Here is a 27786-nt window from a genome sequence, read left to right as displayed (position 1 = left end):
GGTTGCATTGGAATAGATTCTCTGCCATACAGAAAATGCCCATTTCCGTTTACGACCCTGAAAAGCATATAGCATGTCAGTTACGGACTTTACTATCAAGGAGCGGTCAGTTTTAGAACAGCATCTCTATTGCAATTTTTTTTATGGGTAAGTACAACAAACGTTCGATATTTATATAAGACGAGAATTAAGGTTCTTTTTATACAAATAAATGAGGTACGTGTTCTAGATGAAATATGAAAAGCCTCAGATTTTTTACAATTATTATTATATATCATTCTCCAATCATTTTCTCTAAAACCTCATTACAGTTACAATCCATGATAAAGATAATCACAATCGTTTCTGTATAAGTAAATTTTTGTAGCAACTTACAGACTCCATATAATATTATATTCGAATAACTAAATCACACTTGATTATAACTAATCACATATATAAAAAAGCAATTAAAGTCTAAGGTATAGAGACAATATATACTATACATAGGAAAATATGTTCCATGCGAATATTACCTAAGCACTGTCTCTCAGTTTTATTATTATTCTAAACACGAGCAGTTTTACAACCTACAACTTTATGCACACGTATTAAAAATCGAGACAAAAACTAACAGATAAATTAGCTATTACTAGAAATTAATGAAATTTCAATTGTTAATTACCTTATAAACATTGTATAGTATACTAAAATAAGTTTCTTCACTTTTGCCAATCTTTAAATTGTGTAACAATTTTAACAACTCTTTTTTTAATAACACAATAAAATAAACAAATTCGATAGTCAATAATATAATGCACAATGAGACAAATTAACAGTTTTATAAAAAGATATAAGACCAGATATCCATTTTGTACGCACATTTGTTTTATATTTTTTTTATGGCAATTAAGATTCACCCTATAAATAATATCTACATCTTAAATCATTTCATGACAGATTGCAATATAGATATCACTATGTCTAGATATCACTAAAAAAACTCGTTTAACATGGATGAATAATTATTTACGTACAAATGAGAGTATAGAGATGTTAATTACACAAGCAATTTTTGTCACTGTCGATGCAATTTATCTTTTGCAATCGTTCGTCAAAATTCAATTCTACTTCGATCAGTCAGGTCAAGCGTTCATAACGTCATTCAAGATGTGGTCGATGAGGACTCGCGGCAGAGGTGGGTGAGAGCCGGGATGTGACTTTCTGTGACTGATCAGGCCCGGCTTCTGAGTGAAGGCCTTGCCGCAGATATCACACACGTACGGCCTCATGCCCGTGTGAATCAACAGGTGCTGCTTGAGAGCGGTTCTGCGAGCGAATGATTTGCTGCAGACGGTACAGTTGTACGGTTTATCACCGGTGTGGATCCTCATGTGCACCTTCAGCCTGCTATTTCGCGAAAATGTCTTGCCGCACTCCTCGCACACAACGTTCTCCCGACGCTCATGTTGCCTGAGCATGTGCTCGTTGAGATTTTCCTGGCTGACCATCCGCCTCTTGCATATCTGGCACTCGTACTTCGCCTTGTAATGCGCGAATTTCTGGTGCACGTACAGGGAGTTGCTGTTGAGGCAGGTTTTGCCGCAGACGTCGCAGATGACCGGCTGTTCCCGGTGGCTGAAGCGTATGTGATTCGTCAAGTCGCCCTTCACCTTGAACTTCTTGCCGCAGGTCTCACAGGAGAACTTAAAGTCGTCCGAGTGTTTACGCGCGACGTGTATCTTCAGTTCATACTTGTTCTTGTTCTTGTAGTCGCACTGGCTGCAGTAGAACAGCTCCGGCTGGGCGTCGCCGCTGCACGCTCGCGGCTCCCGGTGTTTCCGCTTAATATGCGAGTACAACGACGATTTCTTGCTGGTCTTAAAGCCGCACTCGTTGCACGCGTACACCTCGCCGACGTCCTCTACTTTGTGCCGGCGCTTATGCGAGTACAACGTGCTCTTCTTCGTACACGTGAAGTCGCAGAGATCGCAACGTTCACCGGCATTCTTCTGGTTGGCTCTTTTAGGGACATCAGCGGCGACCGCAGCCGCGGCCTCGCTGCAGTCTTCCGTGCAGACTTCTTCTTTGATCACCAAATTCGGATCATTTTCGTACGAGATCAACGTCGTCCGCTTAGGAGATTCACCAAAATTGCACTTTGTTATCCTGCGTCTCTTCTTCGCACACTTGGCTGGTTCTTTCTTCGCCTTCTTGTGATTCCGTGCCAAGTGGGACGCCAAAGTGGTACTTCTTTTACATTCGAAGCTGCACATGTCGCAAGCGAAGCTCGTCGTATTCTTCTTTCTGTGCTTGCGCACATGCCTGTTTAGATACGTTTCGCTCGAGCACTCGTAACCGCAGATCATACAATTAAACTGCTTCGGACTCGTCACATTCGAACTTCTATGTTTTTCTTTCACGTGTGCGTGCAGAGTCGTCAACCTGTTGAAACGGAAGTTACAAAACACGCAGGCGTACTTTCTTATCTCCGAATGTATTTTTCGTATTTTCAATCGTCTTGCTCGTCTTCGAGCGTTTATGCTCAGACACTGTGAGTGCTTCGCTTTCGAGTATCTTCCGCGAAGCCATGAACGTACGTTACTCGTTATTTTATGGCGGTTCAGCATGCTGCGCAGGGGAAATTTCATACCGCATCTGTCGCACGCGTAACCATCGATATTTATCTTGTGCAAATGAGTCAAGGAGTCCACGTAAGCAGTGGCACTGCAGCTGTTGGTTGTCTGACCGTTCGATTGATCTTCAGGTTCTTCGACTTTAATCGAGGTTACATTAAGTACATCTTCCTCAATCTTATCAACGTTGTTTGACGCCGGTATTAAGGAATAGCGCAGTTTACCGCTGGCATCAGCATACTGCCACAGTCTCATCGGTGTGCAGTCCTTCCCGACAATAAAACAACCGGTAGCGTCCGCCTGCAAGATCTTCCTGCTGTGATCTTGTTCTCTAAAACATATTAAAATACAGAACGGTTAATCTGGATGCTGATTTGGCATGTCGAGCATTACTACTTACTCCGAGTCTAAAAGATGTTGCGATTAAAAAGTATGATTGAATCTTGTAGGATTCATAAGTCGCGAATTCATTCATGTTTCCGATTTAGATCAGAACTGTTCATAAAGAATGCATTCTTCGAAATTTAAGGAACAAACTTTATTGAATACTATATAGGATAATAAATAATACTAAAATTGACTTCCACGATGAACAATTCAGATCTCCATCTACATCATCTAACAAAAATATCTTTTTGGCGTAATGTTTTAGATATTCTTTTCATAAATTTATGATAACTTAATAACAAACTATATTATATAATTACTTAATAAATATATTTAGAATTATTTTAAGTTCTATTTCATTTTTATCATTATCAATTTTTATCTACTTATTTAATAAATTCGTCAATTATACATAAAATTAAAAATTAAATATGCATTAAATTATGAGACAATTTCATATAACTAATATTTTATCTACGTTATTATACGTAACAGAGAGAGAAAGAGAGGGGAGGGAGAGAGAGAGAGAGTGAGAGAGAGAGAGAGAGAGAGAGATTACATCATTATTCATAAGTTCTAGATTGTTATATAGAATATTGTGTAAATTTTTAAACTTGTGAGGCACATATACGACTCAATGTCCATGTGCATTGTTGGCTGAATACTTCTCCAAAAATTTATTGTAGATATTGTACATACACTAAGAACTGTCGTGATGAGATGATATCTAAAGTCCCACTCTACCTTAAAATCGCAGTGTTCACAATTGAATCAATGCACTGCTTGACGTAGTGCGTTCTCAAATTGTTCTTCGTTCCACTGTTGGTCACATTTACCGCAGCGATGCATTATACTAAAATCTGTCTTTTAATAGTCGAACTGATATATCTTCAAATCACATTTGTCCATTTGTAGCTCTTATCACAAATCATGCACTGATGATATAAGCTATGCCTGCTGTCGTAATGTAATACAAAATATTGTATTGTATTTTCAAAATATCTGAATATATTAAACAGATATTTAACTGTTAAATTTTGGAAGGTATATCTTCACCTCCTATACATATTTCGTCAGTATAAGGATGGTTTGTCGTCGATGATGGCTTCATCAAACTCTGTAATATTTTTCTTTTTTTATTATATCCTTCAATCATTTTATTTGATAAGTATCTTGTAATTCGTTTTCTTCTTTTCGACACTTCCAAATTTCACGCTTTATTACTGATGACATTAAGCTTTTTCTGAGAGTATACAAAATTTCACATTCATTTCTGTGATCCGGAACGAATTTCCTAAAATATGAATTATATATATTATGAAAACTCGGAATGGAATAATAAATTATTTGGATCCATGCAACAATTTGCAAAAATTGATTATTATTCTTACCTGTAAGAGCAATATATCTGAAGAAATCACAATACTAGCAGGTATAGTTTTCGCTGTAGATTTCCACTTTGTTATCCGTTACCCTTATGTTTCAATTTCTTCGTCGTAGATCTTCACTTTGTTTACGTTTCTGTGCTTTACATGCTAAACGTGCTAACATGTGCTTCATGTATTGAGAATCTTATGTGCCAAAAACGATTATGGAGATATTATGCACTGTTTTCTCCTTCTTCGTAAGCATCATCGACTTGAGTTGCGGTAATTTTTGCGTAGTCTCGTTGCGATTTTCTTATCGCGAAATATTGCTTCTTCCCGGTTGGTTCCATCTAATTTTTTGGTGTCATGTGCTTGCATTTATATTACATGTTCTTATTTTACAACATATATAAAAGATCAAATAACAGAAAAGAAAATAATATCAGTATTTCTCTGTTATCAATTATTTAAAATTTTATTTAATGGCAATTCTTATGTATATTCATTTTTTCAAAACTGTTCTTCCAGCAATATTATTCTGAAAGATGCATTAATAAGATTGATATAAGGCATTAGATAAGTAGATGAAAATAAAATGTTTTCAAACACACTTAACAACTATATCCTCCTTCGTATCCAGTCAATAATTACAATAATTTCAACTTTTGCAATTGTTTATTTTTGAAAAATATTTAATTTTTTCCAAAGAAAAAAGAAACAAATTTTAATCATTAATGAGAGTGCACACAGAAACATCTTAATACAATGTTGTCTTCAATGTTCATTGTACTACTGCAACATTAGCTAACATGCATACATACATATATAGCAATTTAACACCGCATATATATAGCAATTTAAAACTTTTTATTCAATTTTATAAATGTTTCGCGAATATGAAACAAAACATTAAAATGAAACATTAACTATTATTTCTAGTAAAAGTTATCTTACTTATATTATCCATTAAAACTTGTACGAACATATTTACATCTGTAAATATTATTACAGAAATTACAGAGAAATTAACGTATAATATCAGTATACACTGTAAACTTTCACGACACGAGTGAACAAAAACATAGTTTTTCAATAACGTCAAAACAACAATAATCTAACACAAGCCTCATTAGGTAACATTAATATTTGTGTTCATGTTTGTATTTGTGATTAAGGAAAGAAGCTTTGTACTTGAACACCGCATTGCATTGATCACACTTAAAACTCCGGGAATGCCGTTTTAAATGTTTCTTGAGCAATTGTGTCGTTCTAAAACGCCACCTGCACTGAGGACACTTCAAGTATCTCTTTCCCTTCAACAAATTCAGATCGCGATTCAGCTCATCCAGATTCTTATTACTATATTGCTGCATGTCGATCTTCTCAGGCTTGCATTCCTCCTTCGTCGCATTCACATCAACTTGGTACTTCTCCTCACATTTTAACTGTTCATGATCAAACCTCTCGTCGTCTTGATCATCCTGATGCTCGAGCTTGTGCTGAGCAAGATGGTGATCGTCCTTACACCAAAAACCACACACGTTACAAACCGCAGGACCGTGAACTTTCATATGTTCAAGAAACGTTGGCGCATTCTGGAATATTTTGACGCAGAGGTGGCATCTAAATACGCAAATGTTGGAGTGCCGTCTGATCTGATGGCGCTTGACGGACACAGCTTTTTGAGACTTAAAGTCGCAGTCCGCACAGTGATACAGTTTCCTATCCTCGCCTTCGTGCAACGACATGTGGCACGTGAACGATTGTTCGATTTTGAAGCGACGATTACAAATTGGGCACTTGTACGGAGATACAGTCAGATCGCCGTGAACCAACATGTGCCTTTTCAGATTATAATTCCTCTTGAAACTCTTGCGGCAGTAAAGGCATGTATGCGGATGTAAATTTTCCGAATCCGAAGTATTCTGAACCGACGACAACACTAATTCGTCTTTCAGATTCTCTTCAGGCTTTTTTGAAACATCATCATCATCAGGCTCTACTTTTTTTACTTCGGGCGAAAGACGCGACGATTCTACTACAGCTTGACCTCCATTTCCCATATTCGAGTATTCATAAGGATGTTGCATCGGCACAAGATAAAACTGTTGGTTCTTTTCGATCACAAGAAAATTTTGTTCAAGAGGATCACGTTCAGACCTAAAAGCAAGAAAAATTAATCAGTAAGAAGCACTCGTAAATAAATATGTATACATATGATTACTATACAGCAAATACATGTTCTTGTTGTGAAGAATAAAAAATCCTTTTTCACAAATAAAGTGTATATGTATAAGAAAGTTTGCGAGGCAGGACTTTATACTCAAAATGGAAAAAAGTTCAAAAATTGTAGTTTTGTTATCGGCTTGTGATCTCATTATATTAATTTGCCCAATATAAAAGTTATGGATTTTATACACAAGATCGCTGTCTAGCGAAGTGGCGACGTAATGAAGGAATACGAGGATGCTTTTAGAAGTGAATTTAGAAGTGTAAATAAAAAGATTTCTGTGCGCTGCAATTTTGTGAATATATTTTTGTGTAACATCGTGTCCCAAGAGTAAAACAGAGATTGGGTGATATCGTGCAAAAGGATTTCTTTATTACATTAAATACTTTTTATATTAATTTTTATAGCGTTATCACGCGTATATAAAGATAAAATAGCAAATTGTTATTAAAAACTATGTTGCCTTTACATTATGAGCATCTTTGCAATTTATCTTCTATAATTGTTAATAACATTATATATACATTATTTTCCAATCAATGTGTTCAATCGCCGACGTTCAGAACGTCAATTTTCGTTAACATGATAAATAAATCGCAAAACCTATCACGCACATAACAGCAACATATTTATTAATTATCCGCTATTTTAATATAAAATATATATCCAAGTAAAGAAAAATAATAAATTTTTCTATCCTAATATCGTATTAATCCAACTCAAAGCACTATTATTAACACCGCAGCATAATAGATGTATTGCATCACTGCTCTACAATTATTCCCTAAAAAAGAATGTTAGTATAGTTTATTTAGTACATGATACCTTTTTTGATATTCAATCTTTTTGTATTACAATGAGAAAATATTTCCTATTATTAAAAATGTCATCCAATCTACATACATTATATTTATCTTCATCATCATTATCAATCATGGAAAGTGTGAACAAATTCATTTACTAAAAACATATGCATTTATTTAGTATATTACATTGATTTTATGCTGTACATTGCATCATCCCATAAAACAAAGAAAGGGTAGCCAATATCAGAATTGACGAGAATTGTTCCCGCTAAAAAGTATTGTGCTTTCGAAGTTTTATTTGAACAAAAAATTGAATGGAAAATGCTGCCTTTATTATTCCAGAAATATTTAAATTAAATGCAGATGCAATTATGTTGAACAAAAAGCCATAAGTTACTTGTCGTGTTAATAAAATGCAAAGCATAAAATAAATAGCTGATGAAAATGTACGAAATTTTCGATAAAAATATCTAATATCAATACAACTTTCATATTATAATGCTATTAAATTATCATAGAGATGGTAGCATATTTTACATTCAACTTTTGTTACATAAATAAAATTGGAAGACTTAGTAGAAGCAGAACGTAATTAAGCAGCGAACATATCCAAGATATTTGTGTAAACTGCATCTATAATATTACGTTAAAATATATATACATGTATATCACCCCCTATACTGTATTTACATCTGATTTTAAATATATTTAAATATACAACAAACGTGATATAAATTAAAATGAGAAGTATATTAAAATTTCAAAAATATCTCGAGAATGGTAAAATATTTTTGCATGATTCCAGAACAATCACAGTCTTCAAACATGCGAATGTACGAGGAAGTAAATAAATATATTCGTTGGAAGAATCTTAGGATCTAATTATGAATATCAACGGCAGCATTAATCCATTACTCGCTCTTGAATGTTAATCGCAAACGGCAAATTTAAAAATATATAGACATACCAATTCAGGAGCATGTACTTTCGAGAACTCAATCCTTCGATTTTCGAAATGCTACATCACAAGACGATACAATGCATTACTTCATCATATTACGAGGTCAGGCTTGTCCAGATCTCGTTACAAGGGTACCGCCACTGAAGTAATATTCATGATTCACATTTATTATCACTTTTTCGCGTATTATTATTGAATTAAAAAGGTACAAAAAAGCTGCGACGCACAACGTAGCTCAACCTGGTTCTCTTCAACGCTCATCATAGCCTCACCACGTGCTTGCAAGTTACTTGACACTTTTGTTCACAATAATCTTGTCCTGCACACCATGCAAGAGATTCGTAATCTTGATGGGTGGCGGCGGTGGATGCATGCCCGGATGCTTCTTCCGATGCAGCATCATCGGCGACCGTTGGGTGAAGCTCTGCCCGCAAATGTCACATATGTAAGGTCGCTCGCCGACATGGGTCAGCAGATGAATCTTCTGCGAGCTGAGGCAGCCGAAAGTCTTGCCGCATATGGCGCACAGGTATGATTTCTCGCCCGAATGCGTTCTGAGGTGCTTCGTGAGGCCGTACTTGAACTTGAACTCCATGCCGCATTGCTCGCACACGTACTTCATCTTGTGCAGCTCGGCATGGCTGTCGAGGTTCTTCTGGGTTTTGAAACGCTTCCTACATACCTGGCACTCGAACTCCTTCACTTTGGTCTTGTGCTTGTAGTGCTTGTGGAAGTACAAGGAACTCTTGCTGGAGTAAGACGTGCCGCATATATCGCACACGCAGGACTCCGTATCGTGGTCCTTCATATGCGTGGTGTAGTCGGATTGGACCTTGAACATCTTGCCGCATTGCTCGCAACTGTAATTGTAATCCTCGGTGTGCTTGCGGATGTGGTGTATCTTCAGGTACGGCTTCGTACGCGCCTTAAAGTCGCACAGTTTGCACGCGTGCAGCTGCGCGGGTTCATCATGAATCTCCATATGCCTGGAGAGATACGCGCCGGTCTTGAAGCCCTTGGAGCAGATCGCGCATTTGTGCGGCCGCGAGTTGCTGTGCTTGAACATGTGACTAGTGAGCTTGCTTTTACGGTCGAACGTGATGTAGCAGATCTCGCAAATGTGCGACTTCTTTTTCAGACTTGTCGCGTGCTTGCCGGAACGCGTTTTCCACAATTCGTCTCCGTGCCGTTTTCTGAAGTCCAGCGGAGCATCGTCCAGATCGTCGAAATCGTCGCACACGACTTTACTTCTCTTCCTGGTCTCGATGCGATTTTTATTCCTCTGCGCGCGACTATCCTTCCCCTCTTTCTCTTCGTTGTCTTCTTTGTCACCCTTGTCTGCTTTTAGCGACTCGGTTTTCGAACTATTTTCCTCGACAGACGGTTCTTTCATCATGAATACGCTCAACGATTTTGGGATGCGAAAATAATCGTCTTCCAGTTTTACTATCAGAAAAGTTGGCGAGAGCGGATCTAGCTGATTGTACCTAAAAAAATTATAAAAATTGTCAGTACATTTTATGCGTTTTTAACATGGCGCAGGTATGATCGTTGCACATGAGCATGCATTGGTGCAACATCCGCTAAAACTTTCAGTAAACAAGAAGCAGGGTTCAATTTCATATAAATAATCTCTCTCCGCTATTTACAAATATTCTATTAAATAAACTTAATATTCTATCAAATATTCTATTCTATTAAATAACTTGTCCACTGTAATAATATGATTCGAAATTTATTTAATTTAGCAAATAATGTTGTTTTAATAATTTATATAAAAATATTTTGTGTGTGTGCGCGCGCGCACACACGCGCGCATAAATGGAAGTTTTATCACTTTAGCACATGAATCAGTTCTGTGATGGTACTGCACAATAAAACGTATTTACAAAGAATATTTTATTTACAAACTATCTCTAATGTTACTTGTTAGTACTTATAAAAGAAATTTGTTTATATGAAACAAATTTTTTTTATAAAAATTGTACAACGGAGAAACTTTTCCTTGTCAACATATTAATAATTTCATAAAAATTACCAGAATACATATATTAATGTGTAAAACTTAAAATTTCGCTTATAAAACTGGTATTTTCTTTTTAAAATAAAATTGAGTATTTCATATCTTTAACAACAAATAAATCACTTTGTTATAAAAATAACTTTTTATATAAAAACGGAAAGATAAAGTTTAAATTTTACTCTCGAACAAATAGGCATTTTAAAAATAGATTATATTTCTAATTCTCAATTAGAATAGATTTAATGTTTTATATATATATAATATCAGAGAATATAATTTATAAGAAATGCTAAACTTTTATTATAGACAATTTTATTATAGAAAATAGAATTTGTTGTAAAATATTTTAAATCACACTTGTGAATTCTTTTTATTGTATAACTTATATATGTAACAAATACTCTTCAGTCATTGTTATGTAATGATTTTAATAATTGCATGGACAAAAACATATTTTCATCAAAGGATTATTAAACTTTATCATGAATATTGAACACATTACTAAATAGTCTTTCCGTTGGCTGCAGCATAATGCCCTTAAGTTTAACTATTGTCGTTAAAAAAATATCTGCACATTTGTACGCTCGTTTTTATCAGCCATAATTAAAAAGAAATTCAACTAAATGACTGTAAAACGTTCTGAACAAGTTGCGTTATCGAGATAGGTGGTGCCGGTGGTAAAGGGCCAGGATGACATTTCCGATGCCTCATGAGACTAGATCGTTGCGTGAAATTCACGCTGCAAATATCGCACTGGTAAGGACGCAGACCGGCGTGAGTCAATATATGCGTGCGTAGATGCAATCTGCTAAACATCTTGCCGCATATCTTGCACTCTTCCGCGACCCTCTTCCGGTGCAGCCGCTTGTGACGCGCAAACTCTACCTGACCCTTACATTCTTCATCGCATTCCTGACAATGGAAAACCTCCTCGTGCATCCTCAGTAGATGATTATCCAACTTGGTTTGCGTGGCAAACTTCCTCTGGCACAGATGACAGGAGAACTTGAGATTGCGCTTCTGCAAGTGCGTTCTCTCGTGCGATTTCGGATACTTCACCGATTGGCCGCAAATGTGACAGATCTGCCGATCGGCGGAGTGCCGATTCGTGATATGCACTAGAATGTCCGATTTCAATCTGAACCGTTTACCGCAATAGTCGCATATGAATCTCCACTCAGTCGTACTGTGCGAGCGAATCTGGTGTCGCTGCAAACCCAGAAGCCGCTGAAATTTCAGTCCACAGTCGGTGCACTTGTAAGTCTCCGTATGAGTCTTCTTGTGTACTTTCAACTGGTAAGGCTTTGCATACGCCTTCGGGCAGAGATTACACGTGTAGACACGTTTGTGGACACTGTCCACGTGGTACTCCAACAACTGGTCGCTTGCAAAGCGTTTGTTGCAGGTAGGACATAATCCGCGCAAATTGCTTAATATTCGATCAACGTCGTCAGCCTGTTGACTCTCCTGTGTGGGCTGCTCTTCACGTAACTCTCGCTCTTTGACAAAATGTTCTGCAAGAAAACGGTCCTTTACAGATCTGGCTCGGTTCTTGCATATCGATCTTTCGAAACGCTTGTATGAGAGAGCTACTTTAGTTTATTACTTTTTTTTTACTTAATCACCTGGTGAGACTGGTTTCGTTAGGACAGTTCTTTTGGACCATTTTTGTTCCACGATCACTTGTCGATACTCATTACCGTCCCACACAGTGGTCCACCGGCCCCTGAAACATCGATGAATTTAGCAAGACGAAGAAATGTACTTTAATGCTAACGTTGGTGCATTTAGGAATGTCATGTGATCACACACTGGATAAAATCACATATGGGATATAAACTCTTTAATTTTCAACATAAAATATCTTCATATTTAGAGTTTTTGGAAAATTTTCGTCAAAAAACAATTGCTCCGAGATACGTCCAAAGCATGTCTGTACAATACTCTTTTGTTAAATTTGGAACACTTGTATAAATTTGTACATATTTATATAAAATTTAAATACGTAAAATAATCACGAATTGAAAAATATTTATAAAACAATTAATGTCTATATATCATTACAATACAACTCTCATTAAATGTTTTATTAAATATATAAATTTAATATCATATGTAAAAACACTTATTTTTCTTTGTACAGAATATAGCTTTTACAAATATTATGATTAATAAATAAATAAATTTATTTTTACGTAATAGAATAAATAAGGTTTTATGTATTTCTATATAAATCATTAGCTGTATACTCATTGTTTTAGAATTTCAAAAAAATTAAATTTATGTATTTATTAAATCACTATTTAACAATCTCATTAATTACTGATAATATTCATAAACAAAAATTCTTATTAAATGTTTCTAAATTTTATTTGATTCCGTGCAAAGTGTATGTGTAAGCGCACGCTAAGAATAATATAGTAATTACTTATTCATCATTATCCATCAATGTATTGTATTAAGCTCGTCAACTTAAGAAATGAGAAAATAATTATTTATGCAGTCATTCACGTTAATCACAATTGTCATTTTTCTTTTTGATAATAAAAACTTGGTTAACGCAATCAAGATTATTTTTTTCTCAACACAAGTTTAATTATGTTAATTAATTGAGAGAAATATAAATTAATGTTTAAAAAATTTAGGACATAAAATTACATAAAAAATAGATATATTTTCTATAGAAATATATGAATATATCCAGCTTTTTTCCAGAAAGGCACAAAAATTGGAATCCGATAAATGAAATGTACTATCAAGTAAAATATAACTGAAAAATCGTATAAAATCTATTAATAATGATGCATCAGGTATTCCTACTGGTTTTACTCAAATATATCATATTTTGTTACTTTTAATTGTAAGTTTTACAAGCCTTCGTCAATGATCGATCACGATCGCGCGTCCAACATAGAATTTTCAATGTGATCGCTTTGTATTTTCTGCAGGTAACTTCTGGCAAGCTCGGCTATCTGGGGATGCGGCGTCGTTATCGGCGGCAACGGTCCAGGATGATGTCTCCTGTGTCTCAACAGACTAGAGCGTTGCGTAAAATCCTCCTCGCAGATATCACACTTGTATGGCCGTATACCGGCGTGCGTGAGCACATGCTGGTAGAAATTGCTGATGGACGTGAACGTTTTTTGGCACAGCACGCACGTGGAGATATTTGTCTGACCGTGCTTGAAACGTTTGTGGCTCATGAGTTCACGCGTGCCGCTGTACTCTTTGCCGCACTCCTCACACTTGAAGCCTTTCTTGTGCAACATCAGGTGATTGTCTAGTCTGCTCCTGTGATGGAACTTTTTCCGGCACAAGTGACACGGATATTCGTACTTGATCTCGCGGTTGCGCTTCTGATGCCGCCACTCATGGCCCTTCACATCCTTCACTTCCTTGCCGCAAAAGCGGCAGATTTGCAACTGCGACACGTGGGTTCTCTTCATATGGTGTGTCAAATCGATCTTCAGCTTGTAGCTGCGACCGCAATGCTCGCAGATGAATCGCGACTCGTGGTCGCTGTGCATGCGGATGTAATGTCTCTTCAGTCCGTCTCCGCTTTTGTATTTCACGTGGCAGATCTTGCACTCGAAGAAGTAGTCCGGCCGGTGTATCCTCTTGTGCTCCTCCAAGGCTCTCAGCGTGTAGCAAGTTCTCTTACACTTGTCGCATTGGAAAGGTTTGCGGTGCACGTATCTGACGTGCCGCTCGACTTTCCTTGCATTGTCGAATTGTTTCTCACAAAATGGGCACGTATTCCTTATATTTTCCAGAACCTCGTCCACCTCGGTCGATTCCTTGCGCGAACTCGACGAGTCCGCGCCTTGTGATGGTCCCATGTTCGACGCAGGTTCCGTATCGCTCGAAGCATCACTACCTTTCACGGCTTTTACGATTACTCTCGGCGTATTTAATGACGAATCTACATTAATCAATCTATTCACATTTTGACACTGAACTGTTGTAGAATTAACTCCTCCGCTTTTCGTCTTTGTAGAATTATTTTCAATCGATTTCCATGAGCCCAACAAAATGGAGACAAAACGGAGAGGTCCTTTTCGGAGAGGTTCCCCTTTCTTCATGATGAGGGCTTTTCTGATGATAGGCTTTCCTCTGAAAAAGGGATAAACTACATCAGCGTATAAAGCGTATCAATATTTCTTTTTTTAGCGTAAAATAGTCAATTCGACTTTGAATAGTTAGAGATAATTGTAAGAAAGGTATACAATATATATATGTGTACGTAAAGAAATTGATCTCACTTTTACTGCACTACGAGTATTACAATCAATTTTATTAATTACCAGAGAACTGTACAGATAGTAATACCGAAAAATTGTGCATATCGACATCAGTATAATTATCTTGTACAAAATTGTAGTGGTTTTGTTTCGTTTTACCCAAATATGTAATCAATCTGAAATAAATATTCATTAAATAAATATTGTAATAATACAAAATTATAATTCAACGCACACAAGCTTACTTTAACACAAACAAATTGAATAATCTTCATTTTAAATTTTGTAATTTTATCATTAGACAAAATATAACCAATTCATATACAATGAAGAAAATGCATATGCTTATTCCAACTAAATTACGATCTCTTGACATATACTTATTATATAAATTCACCTAATAATTAACAAGCATTTTATGAAAAATATAACTTTTGTATTTATTACGCTTTGCATTCACAGTCACAAACGGCGATATCTTATTTAAAAGCGTAATCCAGAATTGCTACATTATTATTAACGAATATTCTCATCACATGTACACTTTAATTAATCTACATACAAACATTTAATTGTCATAAATGCTTAAAACTATTTTGCCTTATATATAAATATATATTAAAGCAAAAAAGATATGTTAACTTTATACAACTTTCTACGTCATATAAATTTAAATTTTTTTTGAAATAATAGAAATATTTAGAAACTTAATCAAGTCTTCTCGGCAAACGTATTTTCCTGAAAAGTATATTTTTGAGATTATGTGTTATCTTTAAACCTACGAATCAAAAACGCATTTTATGACGTATCAATACGTCTTCCAATGTACTATTCATTACAGTCCAAAAGCTTTTGTAAAACGTTTCTAGCTAAGTCGGCTATGGGCACCTGAGACGTGTAAGGCGGTAAGGGACCGGGATGATTCCTTCTATGCCGGAAGAGGCTGGAACGTTGAGTAAAATCCTCGCCGCAGACGTCACAGTTGTACGGCCTGATGCCGGCGTGCGTGAGAATGTGTTGATAGAATTTATTGCCCCTCGACACAAACACTTTCTTGCAAATGGAGCATATTGTACCCGGTTTGTGCATTCGGTCCTTGTGGTACTGCAGCTGCCTTGACGAAGCAACGACCAGATTGCACTCGGTGCATTTGTAGCCTTGTTTGTGCAGTAGCAGATGATTATCGAGCCGAGTCTGGTTTTGAAATTTCTTGATGCACACGTGACAGGAAAATTTCAGACTGGCCATTTCGGCTCGCTTTTTGTGCTTCCACTCGTGACTGTGGAGGTCCATCACCGATTTGCCGCAGTATCGACATATGTGCACGTTCGTACTGTGTTTCCTGTTGATGTGCACAAGGAGGTCCACTTTCACTTTGAATGACTGGCCGCAAGAATCGCAGATAAACTGGGCAGCGACGTCACTGTGCGCCCGCACTTGATGCTGCCTCAGCGTTACCTTGCGTTTGTACTTTAGATGACATATGTCGCACTCGAAAAAGTAATCATCGTTATGACTCTTGCGGTGTTTCTCTAGATTTTCTTTGGTGTAACAAGACGCGCGGCATTTGTCACACTTGTACGCCTTCTTATGATGACTCGTTATAATGTGCCTCTTTAAACGTTTCTCATGATCAAAATGCTTCAAGCAGAACGGACACGCGGTCCGCACTTCGTCCAACGCTTGATCCACGTCTTCCTTATCTTCGCTTTGCGAGGTGCTTTCAAATGATGACGTTCGCTCTGTGAATTCCGTTTTTTGCTCATTCGACGAGTCTTTGTTTATCGCTTTTTCTGTATTCGACCCTGCGTGCCTTTTCTTCATTCCCTCTCTTGCCCCTTTGTCCCCTTTGGCTGAACAATGAAGTTTCTTCACACCTTTGTCGGCAGTTGTTTCCATCACGATGGCATCACCACGCGTTACAATCATTTTCCGACACTTTTCACCATCTCGCACTAAGGTCCACTCTCGTCTCCTGAAACATCCATTAATTTGAATCAGTACAAACACGAATGCGTTGCGTGTACCGCAATTGCGTAAAATCTTCACTGGCCATGAACATCATGCGAACACTAATAAAATCACGATGTAAAGAACACTAACAAAATCATTTGTGTTTAATATTGGTGACAACTCACAAAGAATTTTACAAATAATTCTTCCAAAAGTAAAACAAACATAAATGCGACCAAATCCCTAATTAAAGAAATTTAAAACAAAATGTTTCGTAATAATAATAACAAGATTATAAGGTTCGTTTCATTCGTAATTTTCTTATTTGTTGTTTACATATCGTATTTTGAGAATCGACTGTAATATCTACATAGAAAATTAATAGCTCTTTTTAGCAGTCTGCACTGCGCGTTTTTTTAAACAGATTCGTAAGTACATTCGTACCCAGTTGGTCTCGCTTCCGAACACCAGATTTGAGGCGACTAAGTAGCAGCGGCGGTGGCGGTGGATGATTACCAGGATGTTTGCGGCGATGCACCATCATGCTGCTTCGTTGCGTAAAACTCTGCCCGCAAAGATCGCACACGTACGGTTTCTCGTCTCTGTGAATGAACTCGTGTATCCTGAGGGCCATGGATCTTGCAAAGGCCTTTGGGCACAGCTTGCACTGATACGGCCGTTCGCCAGTGTGCCTGCGGCTATGTAGCTTCAGCGCGTGATTCGTCGTAAAATTCTTGCCGCACTGGGCGCACAGAAAGCGCTGTGAGTGTAAGCTCGCGTGATTATGAAGCCCGTGCTCCGATGCGAAGCTATTTTTGCACAACTTACACGGATAGCGCTTCGGTGCGGTCTTCCGCAGTCCGTGGACCGCGCGTTTGTGCGCGACCAAGTATGATCTCTGCGAGTAAGCGTTGCCGCAATGTTCGCAAACGAAGGTCTTGGCGCCTAAATGGCTTGCCTTGTGATCTTCCAGGTCGTAATTCGACATGAAGCCCTTGTCGCACCGGTCACAACGAAAACGAAAATCACGCTGATGCACACGTCGATTGTGAGTCTTTAACGAAAGTTTGTTCATCGTGACGAAACCGCACGCGTCGCAGGTATACGTAACGCCGCTGTGTAACTGCATATGGTTGTTCACTGTCGATGAGCGTTTAAACGTTTTCTCGCAAACCATGCACTTGTACGGGCGCACATCACTGTGCTTCACCATGTGTCGATTTAAATCTCCTCGACGAGCGAAAAATTCCTGACACGTGGAACACTCGAATCTCGTCCGTTCTTTCGTTTTCTTGGATCTTCTTCTTGCAGCCGAAGCGCTCTTGATGCGTTTACGACAAGGTTGCGCTGCCTGATGTACTATATTATTAGACTTCGATGTTGCGTGTTTTTCTTCTTCATCTTCGATTACGTTTACCAAGTTTGCAGCTGTTAAATTCGTATTTAATTCTGATCGCGCACGGTCGTGCTTTTCCGATTCCTCTCCGATATGCTCAGCTTTGGTACCTTGTCCTAACAATATTTGGACCCCGATGATTCTGTAAAAAATAATAATAAGTTTTGAGCACATTACACATAGTCACACCGTTCCAAATTATTTATCGGTGTCTCTTCTTTCTCCTGATCGTCTGAAATTTCTTTGCAATAATAAATGACCCAAGAATTATTTTGGCGATCTGTGATGGATGTGGGGATAAGTAACGCTTGTTTACTTCGAAATCAAGGAATCGATTTAATCGGCAATAATAGAACAACTTTGTAATCATACATTTGTGATGCACGAGTTATTTTATTAAACGTATAATAACGAATATCGTCAATAATTATTAACGTAAGTTTATCGATGCAGTTGTTTCCGTTTAAACGAACGTATTATGGAGTGCACTGCCACGCCTGTACAAAACTAGAAAAAGAAAAATAAAGTAAAAACGAATTTTCATTTAACAACGATTGGCATCACCCGGCTTACAAGCTCAATCATCTTACCCACGCTCAGAAAATAGATCAACAATAGTCATAACGGAACATTTTGAGCACGATAGAGAAGTAATTCGTCAAGAAGCGAACCGGTCATAAATAATATGCACAATCTTGTCCCTTGTGCGCTGCGCAAGTTCACGCAAATGCTCACGCAAACATTACAAGCAGTGTACAAAAGGTTTCATAGAGATTTATGGAGAAGTCGATATCGAACGAACATCGCGAGTACACTTTATATACCCGATGTCGATGTTGCGCACGTCGTCAACGTATAGCTGCGTATCTTACGATCTATAATAATTCCAAAAAGTGTGTGTTCTTTCACAGTTTCCGCGTAAATTTCACTGTCACGATACATAGCTAACAACGCGTTAACAGCGCGCACTACCGCACTATTCTTAAATCGTAATCATCGTAGCTTGATCATCATGCGAGCCAACAAACAAGTTCCGAATCATTCGAAGGAATCATCGAGGAATCATTGACGCAGAGGCCTTAGACGCACGTGGACTTCTGATGTGCCGTCAAGTTCCCCTGGCAAGAGAATCCACGGTGGCAGATCTGACAAACGTAAGGCCGTTCCCCGGTATGTCCGCGTCTGTGAATCGTCAACGTCGATCTCTGCGAGAATGCTTTCGGACACTGTTCACACTTGTACGGCTTCTCTCCCGTATGAACCCGCCTGTGCATCCTCAAGTTTTCGGAATCGGTGAAACCCTTACCGCAGATATCACATACATATGGTTTTTCCCCGGTATGAATCCGCCTGTGCTTCTTCAGATGTTCGGCGCTACTGAGACTCTTGCCGCAGTAATCGCAGAGATAAAGCTTCGTCGGATTGTGGCTCTCCTTGTGTCGGAAGAGTGACCTCTTCGTAGCGAGCACGCGGCCACAAATGTCACACGCGGTACTAGTCACTTTATTCGCCTTCAGTTCAGGATGCATGCGCCTGCAGTGCGCCGAGAGCTGTCGCCTCAGGTAGAACGCATTGTTGCAGAGCTGACAGGCAAACGGTTTTTCGCCTGAGTGGATGTTGTAATGCTCTTGGAGATCAAGCTTCTTTCGGAAGCGCTTGTCGCACTCGTTGCACTTGAACGGCAAATTCGACTTGTCTAAATGCCGCGTCATGTGGATGGTCAGTGCTGCCAGAACGGTGGTCTCGTAGTCGCACTCCTTGCACATGTAACTCGGTAAGAAGTGCGTCTTCTCATGCCTGGTCAAATCGCGGAACAGCCGGAATTTTTTGGGGCAGTGCTTGCAGGGTAAATCACCGACCGTATGGCGCAACAAGTGTTTCTGATAATTGCTCTTATGTCGGAAGACCTTGTTGCAAGTCTTACAGAGAAACTCCAACTCGGGCTTCTCTTTCTTCACCTTCTTCAACGACGCGGCACGGCTGGTCACCGTCGAGGAGTTGCTTTTGCGGCCGCTCTTGCGCACCGAGTGCATTTTCATGTGCTTGCGGAGAGTCATGGCCGTTCTGAAGACCCGGCCGCATTGGGCGCACGTGTTCTTCCGCTTACCTTTGTGCTCAATTTCATGATTGTCCAACAAGGATTGCGAAGCGAAGAAGACACCACAGAGTTTACAATGATACGCCAAAGGAAGATCTTCCTCGTCCACGTCGTTCACTTCCTGCTTTATGACGTTCTCCACGGGATTCGTCAAAGCCGTGGTCTCCTCAGGAGCATCCGCCGGTTCTGGGCATTTCGCAGAAGACTTCGCAGTGGAATCACCGTTCTTCTTCGGCAACTCGAGCTTGGGAAACATTACCATCGGGTAATAGTCTTCGGAAAACTGTAGCTGGTTGTACCTGCAATAGAAAAATTCAGAGGGACATCAGTATCGAATATCCTTACTGTGTCGCTTGATGATCTTTCTTTTATTGTCCGATGATATTTCTTTTATTCTTTTATCTCGTTGCTTAGCTAAAATTAATCTATTCCTGTAAGTAAAGCTGCCAAGCTTACAGCTCTTTCTCCGTTATATGACATAAATCAATTAATTTGATAATTAATATTGCCATATTTGATGTAAAAAGATGTGTTAATTAATATTTAAAAGATGTATGCGTGTATGTATAAAGATGAGAACGAAGACACAAAATATGAAAGAAAGCGACGTGATAAAACAGCTTGGACTAGTCTTATAATTTTAAGAAACATTTTTATTTCTTACAATAGTACATAACATAACGCAGAATCATATCCCACTTCTTTCTAAAAAAAAAAAACTTATTGCCGCTGCTTGCAATATGCAAAATGTACAAATATTATATAGAGAGTACAACTTCTTTCTTAATACTTTCTTATTCGCGAAAACTATATTAAGTTATATCCGATATTACAGTTTCTTTGCATTCAATTATTTTTTATATAAATCCATTAGCTTTCTGTCTATTGTCTTTTTTATAATAATATTGAGAAATCAAGAAAATTCATTTGCGTTAGACTATGAAATTAATTTCTTATTCTTGTATATTTTTGTAATGTAATACAGAAATTTCAATCATTTATTCAGTGCACACATTTTTTAATAATTTTAATCGAAATAATACGATTGTTCTCGAATTTAAAAAATTATTTTATAAGTTTAACAAAAACTCTGATGTAATTATAACATCACGATATTCGCAAAAAAACTGATTAAAATCAGATATAATTAATCGCGCATCATAGACGAATAATCAGAATACAAAATGGCAGTATACGATTACTAATATCACCCCGTTTTAGTCTCATAGAAATGCCTACTTTTAGAAAATCCTAGAGTATACAAGTTAGTTAATATCACAATGTCCGAAACACGCGATTGACGCGATGCGCGTCGTTATTTAACGTGACACTTTAGGAAAAACGATTGTTCGAATTGGGAGCTATGCGGGCTGCATGACCATCACATTGACCATGTGTATTTTAGTATGCGCGTTGAGTAACCCTCTCGATACGAACGACTTGCTACAGTAACTACACTGATACGGTCTTTGCCCCGTGTGATATCGCTTGTGTATGACGAGGGTTGAATGTTGCGTGAAAGATTTTCCGCAAGTGTCGCACGAATACGGCTTCTCGCCGGTGTGTGTCCTCTTATGCACAACCAGCGTCGTTCTCTTGTGAAATGCCTTGCCGCACATGTCGCAGATCAACGACTTCTCGCCACCGTGCAGGCGCAGGTGGTCCTGAAGGGATCCCTTCGACGAAACGGACTTGCCGCACAAGTGACAGTCGTACTTGTTCTCACCGGTGTGCGACTTCACGTGCACCACTAGCGAATTCTTGTAAGCGAACGTCTTGCCGCAGAACTCGCACTGATGCTTCACGGGCTTGAAGTTCGGGTCGTGGATCTTCATGTGACGCACCAGGGTATGATTATTGGGAAACGACTTGCTACAGACAGTGCATACGTGCTCCTTGGCACCATGCTTCACGTTCATGTGCCCATGCAGCTCGGCGTTTGTAAAGAAGCCCTTATTGCATATTTCACAGTGCCGAGTGTATTTCTCGAAGTGGCGCCTGTGGTGAGTGGCCAGTTGGGAGGTTTGCACGAAGGCACGACCGCATACGTCACAGATGAAGTTCCTTTCATGAGTATGGATTCGCCGATGCACCGCCAGAGTATTGGTCCTCTTGAAAGACTTGCCACAAACGTCGCACTGATAGGGTCGAGCATCGCTATGCGCTACCAGATGACCCTCGAACAGATTCTTCGATCTGAACAATTTCATGCATACGTTGCACTCGTAAAACGTCTGCCCGTTACATTGTTTCCTTACGGTCGCGTGACTCTGATTTTTAATCTCTTCATTCGTCCCTTCCTTGTGTTCCTCTCGCATCAACAAGCCCATGACGTTCTCGGCAGGTTCGCGTTCTAAACTCGCAGCTTCGTGTTGTACACTATACTCCTGCTTCACATTCTTTTCCTCTTTAACGAAAATTGAAACCGATGTAGAATCCGGACATTCATGTACAGACGGTTTATTTTTTACACACGTCTCTGCTGGTCTTTCATTTCTGAAAATAAAATAAAATAATGACTATATAGATATCGTGATAAAACATTAACTCGCTTAAATCGATTGTCGTAAAAATACTGAGAGAATGATTTTTATTCATAATTTTATTTACATTTTTATGTACAATTCTTTTCTGCTAGAAATGTTCTTCGTATAATTTTCAGATTATATATTATTAAAAACAATACATACATAAAGGATTTTTATTTTCCTTTTTCTAAAAAATATCTTTATTCATAAGTTTACGTCATTTTCATAATGCATATGATATAAATATCGTAAAGTTAACAGATAACATGAAGCATTTGCTTCCGATCCCGTATGTATGTGTATAATCTGTTACATATATAATAACATTTATATCCATGAATGCCAATATAGTTATAACTAATCGATTGTAATTATAAATAATCAATTTTTTTATAGATTTTGTACAAGAAATAAAATCGTTACATATACATTGTTGCCTATAAATTCAATATAAATTTTGTCCTTCTACAACACATGATTCCTTTTCATGATATAATCCATTTTATAAGAATCTAAATAAGATGAAATAATTGCGTCATGTGAAACTATGAAAAATAATAAAATAATATTAAATTCAGTTTCAAAATAATGCGTACCTTTCAGAAACTTGTAGTAAATATGTATTATACAATTTGTAATCCAGATGATATTCCTATATAGATGATTGTTCCATCATCTTTTTGTCGCATATGCATTACTTACATCAGAAGTCTTCACTATTATTTAATATTTAGCATATCACTATATTATATTGCATGAAACATAAAAACTGCAGAATAAATACATTAAATATGTAATTAAATTTGTAACTACCAAAGATGTGTATATTTAGTTTTTTATTCAGTTATATTTCATTATTATATACTTAATAACTTACATATGTGTATGTATATGTGTATATTTATAATATTAATTTCTCTAAACCATAGAATAAAAATCACATATAAATATAAATTTCATTTGGAACAAACTCTCTTACCAATTTTTAATCGCTAAATTTCATCATTAATATATGATAATTTGTTATGATTTTAATATAATGTAATCTAATATATCTTTTTCGAAGAATATCATGCGCGCTTTGTAATATCAAAACATGAACATATAAACTTTATCTTTCATGTAATTTTTAAATATAACAAAGTATCTTAACAATAATCATAAATATGTGATATAATAGAAAAAATACACATTAATTTTCACTTATGAATTTTATGTTGATGCATCTGCAAAGATATACTCAAATTATTTAATTATTTTGCTCTATCCCTTTTATATTAAAACATATTACAATTTTACTAAATAAAAAATTATGATCAAATAAAAATAATTTTCGACTAAAATACAGAGAGCGTATAATTTTGTTTGTTGTAAGATGGTTTCACTTATTAATAAAAGTTATGTTCACTCAATTCTATATATCCAGCTTATTAGCTATAAGCGTTTTTGATTAAATATGCATAATATTAATTTCATATAATTATCTTCTTAAGTAAATAAAAGATATTTATATTTCCTGTGGCACATTGCAAAACTTCTCTGACAAATTCAAAATTATCTCAAATTATTTTAATCTATCTGGCAATCGACATTAATTCATAGTACACTTTATAAGACAGAAATTAGTGTTCTTGTAATCTATAAAATAATTCTTACTTATTGAAAAAGAATTATTTGCGTAAAAACTTTATCTTTCATGACTACAGTCAGTCTCATGTCTCTAATAAAAAATTAAAATTTTTCATATTTCTTTCGGTAAATACATTTCCAAAAGATTAGAAATAATGTTCCATATTTGCTACATATTATTCATCATAAAATTAAATTCGTGTATACATACATATATATAATATAAAATTTGCACTTGTGCCCTTGCATGATTTCTATGTATGGTATACATATATGTGTGTACGTGTACATGTGACTTTACAGTTTCAATGATATAAACAGAATGCTTAAAATTCTTATTCTTATCGCACAATGTTGAATGTAAAATATTCGAGATATGCCGCGCTCCCGTACGGTGTTCGTAGCGTTAGGCAAGTCGAGTTAAAAATGTGCTTCTTCATTTATTCTTGTTATGAGATTTTATATGCCAATTTAACGAACCCTGTTGCGTGAATCTTTTCTGACATATCTTACACTGGTACGGTTTCTCGCCGGTGTGCGTCCTCAGGTGGACAATCAGGTACTTCCGTACGCTGAATGCCTTGCCGCACACCTCGCAAACGTGCGGCTTCTCGCCCGAGTGTATACGCATGTGGATCTGCAGATACGTCTTGCTGCTGACAGACTTGCCGCACAGCTCGCAGGTGATCTGATTCTCGCCCGTGTGTATCTTCAAGTGCACCTTCAGTGCAGCCTTCCAGTAGCTCTCGAAGTTGCAGATGTTACATTTGTGCTTCTCCCGCTCGCCGTGGGATTTCATGTGCATATTGAGATATGCCGCGCTCGCATACGGTGTATTACACACCTTGCACACGAACGGCTTCTCACCAGTGTGCGTGAGTAGATGCCGCTCCAGCGTCTGATTCGTGTAAAAGCCTTTGCCGCAAATCTCGCAGTGCGTCACGTACTCCTGGTTGTGCTTCTTCTTGTGTAAACGCAGATCGTAGCCGGAGACCTTCGATACGCCACATATGTCGCAGGTGAACCGTTTGTTGTGCTGTTTCAGATGGATCTTCAGGAATTCCTCGGTCTTGAAGCATTTGCCGCACAAAACGCACTGAAATGGTTTCTCCTTTTGGTGCGCCTTTATCAAGTGCTTCCGCAGTTTCTCCTCGTTGGCGAAGACCTTGTCACATTCCTTGCAGCGATCTTCAGTCTTCAGATTCCTCTCGTGATCCTGTCTATGCTTCAGGAACTGCAGTTTCTTCAGCATACGCTTCCCGCAAACGTCGCACTCGTAAACGGTCGTTCGTTTGCGACTGGTGTCATGAAAGCGTTTTATAACACCTACTTTGTCCGTTTCCGGCGCAGATTCAAGCTTATTGCTCATACTATCAGCCTTATATTCAATCGTCTCCGTAACTATCTCTTGATGACTGATGTCATGATATTCTTCGACGGTAGATACCTCGTTTTGATATTGCACTAACTCTATACACTGCAACTCGTCGATCGGTTCCAGTTTTGTGTTTTTTATGTCGATCTCGTTACACCTGTAATAAATAAGACTTGTCAACGCGTGAGCAAGCAATGGAAGAATGTATTAGAATAAATAAACCAGTATAATCGATTTACTTGAATCAATAGACAAGTTTTCCATATTCTTACTCAGAATATTACGACACACTCTTATACCATATTTATTGAGTCTATCAACATGACTGTCAATCAACTGGTTGACTGCCACTATTCGACTTGATTCTGTCTACAACATTTTACAAGCATTCTTCTGAATATTGTTTTCTCGATAGTAACATAATTTCGTGTTGACAAAACTTCTGAAACATCTCCGAAAACTTCAGATTCTTAATTTTATATGTCATATCATTATAAATGTTATAAAATTTTTCTTAGTAAAGTTTATGTATTCTCTCCCTAAAAACATTTGACAGTTTTAATAAAATGTAATTAAAATTATAAATAACCATGAATTCTCACGTAACTTATCCTGACATGCCAGACATGCTAGTGTGTATTATTAATATAAATGTTCATTTATTAAACTTCGTGACATGAAACATATTATAAAATGACAAATACTGTATTAATATAGGATACATATTGGGAATAACAGAATATAATAATTATACCATAACAATAAAAAAATGGTTCTAGTCGACAAATGAGATGAAGTATCTTGAAAACATTACGGAATTAACCAACACTGCATCAATGTGATCAACCGTGATATCAAATATGACGTAACATAACGTTATCTCACAGCAGACTTCTGAAAACTCGTTTTCACTTAGGATTTTCGTGTCTCCGCAGGTGTGCACTAAGCGTGCCGCGCTGAGTAAAACGTTTCTCACAGATCTTGCATTTGTATGGTTTTTCGCCGGTATGAGTCCGCCGATGCTTGATGAGGTACTTTCTAGCACTGAACGCTTTGCCGCAGAATTCGCAGATCTCTGGTTTCTCGCCGGTATGTATCCTAATGTGAGTCTTCATGTATTGTCGCCTGATCAATTTGCCGCACACTTCACACGCCACTTGGCTCTCGCCTGTGTGAGTCCACGTGTGCTCCTTGTAACAATAACTGTAGAACGTTTCAAAATTACAGATCTCGCACTTGTACTTCTTCCTCATCTCGGGCCGTATGTGAATCTTCATGTGACTACGGAGATAGATACGTTTGCTGAAGGATTTGTGGCAGATTTCACAGGTACTTGGCTCCTCCTTGGCGTGCATGATCATGTGGTTCCTTAGAGTTCCTTTCAAGTAGAACCCCTTGTTGCAAATCTCGCAGAACTCCGTGAACTCCTTGTTGTGCCGTCTGACGTGAATCCTTAGGTAATACTCCGACGTCAACTTCGCGCCACATATGTCACAGACATGTGGCGTACCATGCAACGTCTTGTGCACGTTCAGGTATCTCTTCTTCTTGAAGGTCTTATGACACTCGTCGCACTCGACGGGTCCGGTGGACGATGCTTCCTTGCTTACCTCTTGACGTTTCTTAACTCTCACGACAGCGTTTTTCCTGTCTAGCGTTTCTCTCTGCACATCCACAACAGGATACTTGCATCGCACCTGACGATGGTTGATCAACTGCAATTTTCTGGGGAACGTTTGTCCGCAAATATCGCACTCGTATTTTCTTTCTGCTTGACGTAAAGCCTCTCGGGTTCTGAGTATCGATTGTTCCGTTCTATGTACTATCAAGCCCGCTTCCGTGCCAAAATCGTCGTTGCACGAATCACAGTGATACCTCTTGGAAGTTGAAGTTACCTTTTGGACAAGAATAGTTTTAGCATCAATCCCTTGGAGAATAACGAACGACGCACTTTGATCACTTCTCTTGATCACAATATCCTTTTGGTGATTTCTGGAACTTCCTTTGTTAATTCTGAAAAGAAATTAAAATATATAAATTATAACTATAGTAGAAAAAGAAATTGTATGCATACGCTTCATTATTATTTTAGTTTCACACGATGCATCAGATGATAGTTAATGATATATGGATTGTATAACAGAGATCGTATAAGGGAGAAGATTCATGTCAAGGAA

The 27786-nt window shown here is 37.7% G+C and overlaps 3 protein-coding genes across 3 annotated transcripts in view; all 3 read right to left on the bottom strand.

The window, feature by feature from the left end:
* Nucleotides 1-27786, bottom strand: part of LOC105281278 — a 58196-nt gene that overhangs the window by 16957 nt on the left and 13453 nt on the right. The gene's annotated exons all lie outside the window — the stretch shown is intronic.
* LOC113561938 (zinc finger protein 135-like) lies at nt 250-3838 on the bottom strand. Its single transcript, XM_026969604.1, has 2 exons — nt 3747-3838; nt 250-2946 (listed from the first exon to the last, which is right to left on the bottom strand). Exon 2 carries the CDS (start codon nt 2868-2870, stop codon nt 1125-1127), a length of 1746 nt encoding a protein of 581 aa, XP_026825405.1. The 5' UTR covers nt 2871-2946; nt 3747-3838; the 3' UTR covers nt 250-1124.
* On the bottom strand, nt 13047-15637 carry LOC113561939 (zinc finger protein OZF-like). The gene is made up of 2 exons (XM_026969605.1): nt 15519-15637; nt 13047-14502 (listed from the first exon to the last, which is right to left on the bottom strand). Exon 2 carries the CDS (start codon nt 14469-14471, stop codon nt 13281-13283), a length of 1191 nt encoding a protein of 396 aa, XP_026825406.1. The 5' UTR covers nt 14472-14502; nt 15519-15637; the 3' UTR covers nt 13047-13280.

This window comes from Ooceraea biroi, chromosome 5 (assembly GCF_003672135.1).
Source record: "Ooceraea biroi isolate clonal line C1 chromosome 5, Obir_v5.4, whole genome shotgun sequence".
In the NCBI taxonomy this organism is placed as follows: Eukaryota; Metazoa; Arthropoda; class Insecta; order Hymenoptera; family Formicidae; genus Ooceraea; species Ooceraea biroi.
This window is presented reverse-complemented; position numbering and strand designations above follow the sequence as displayed.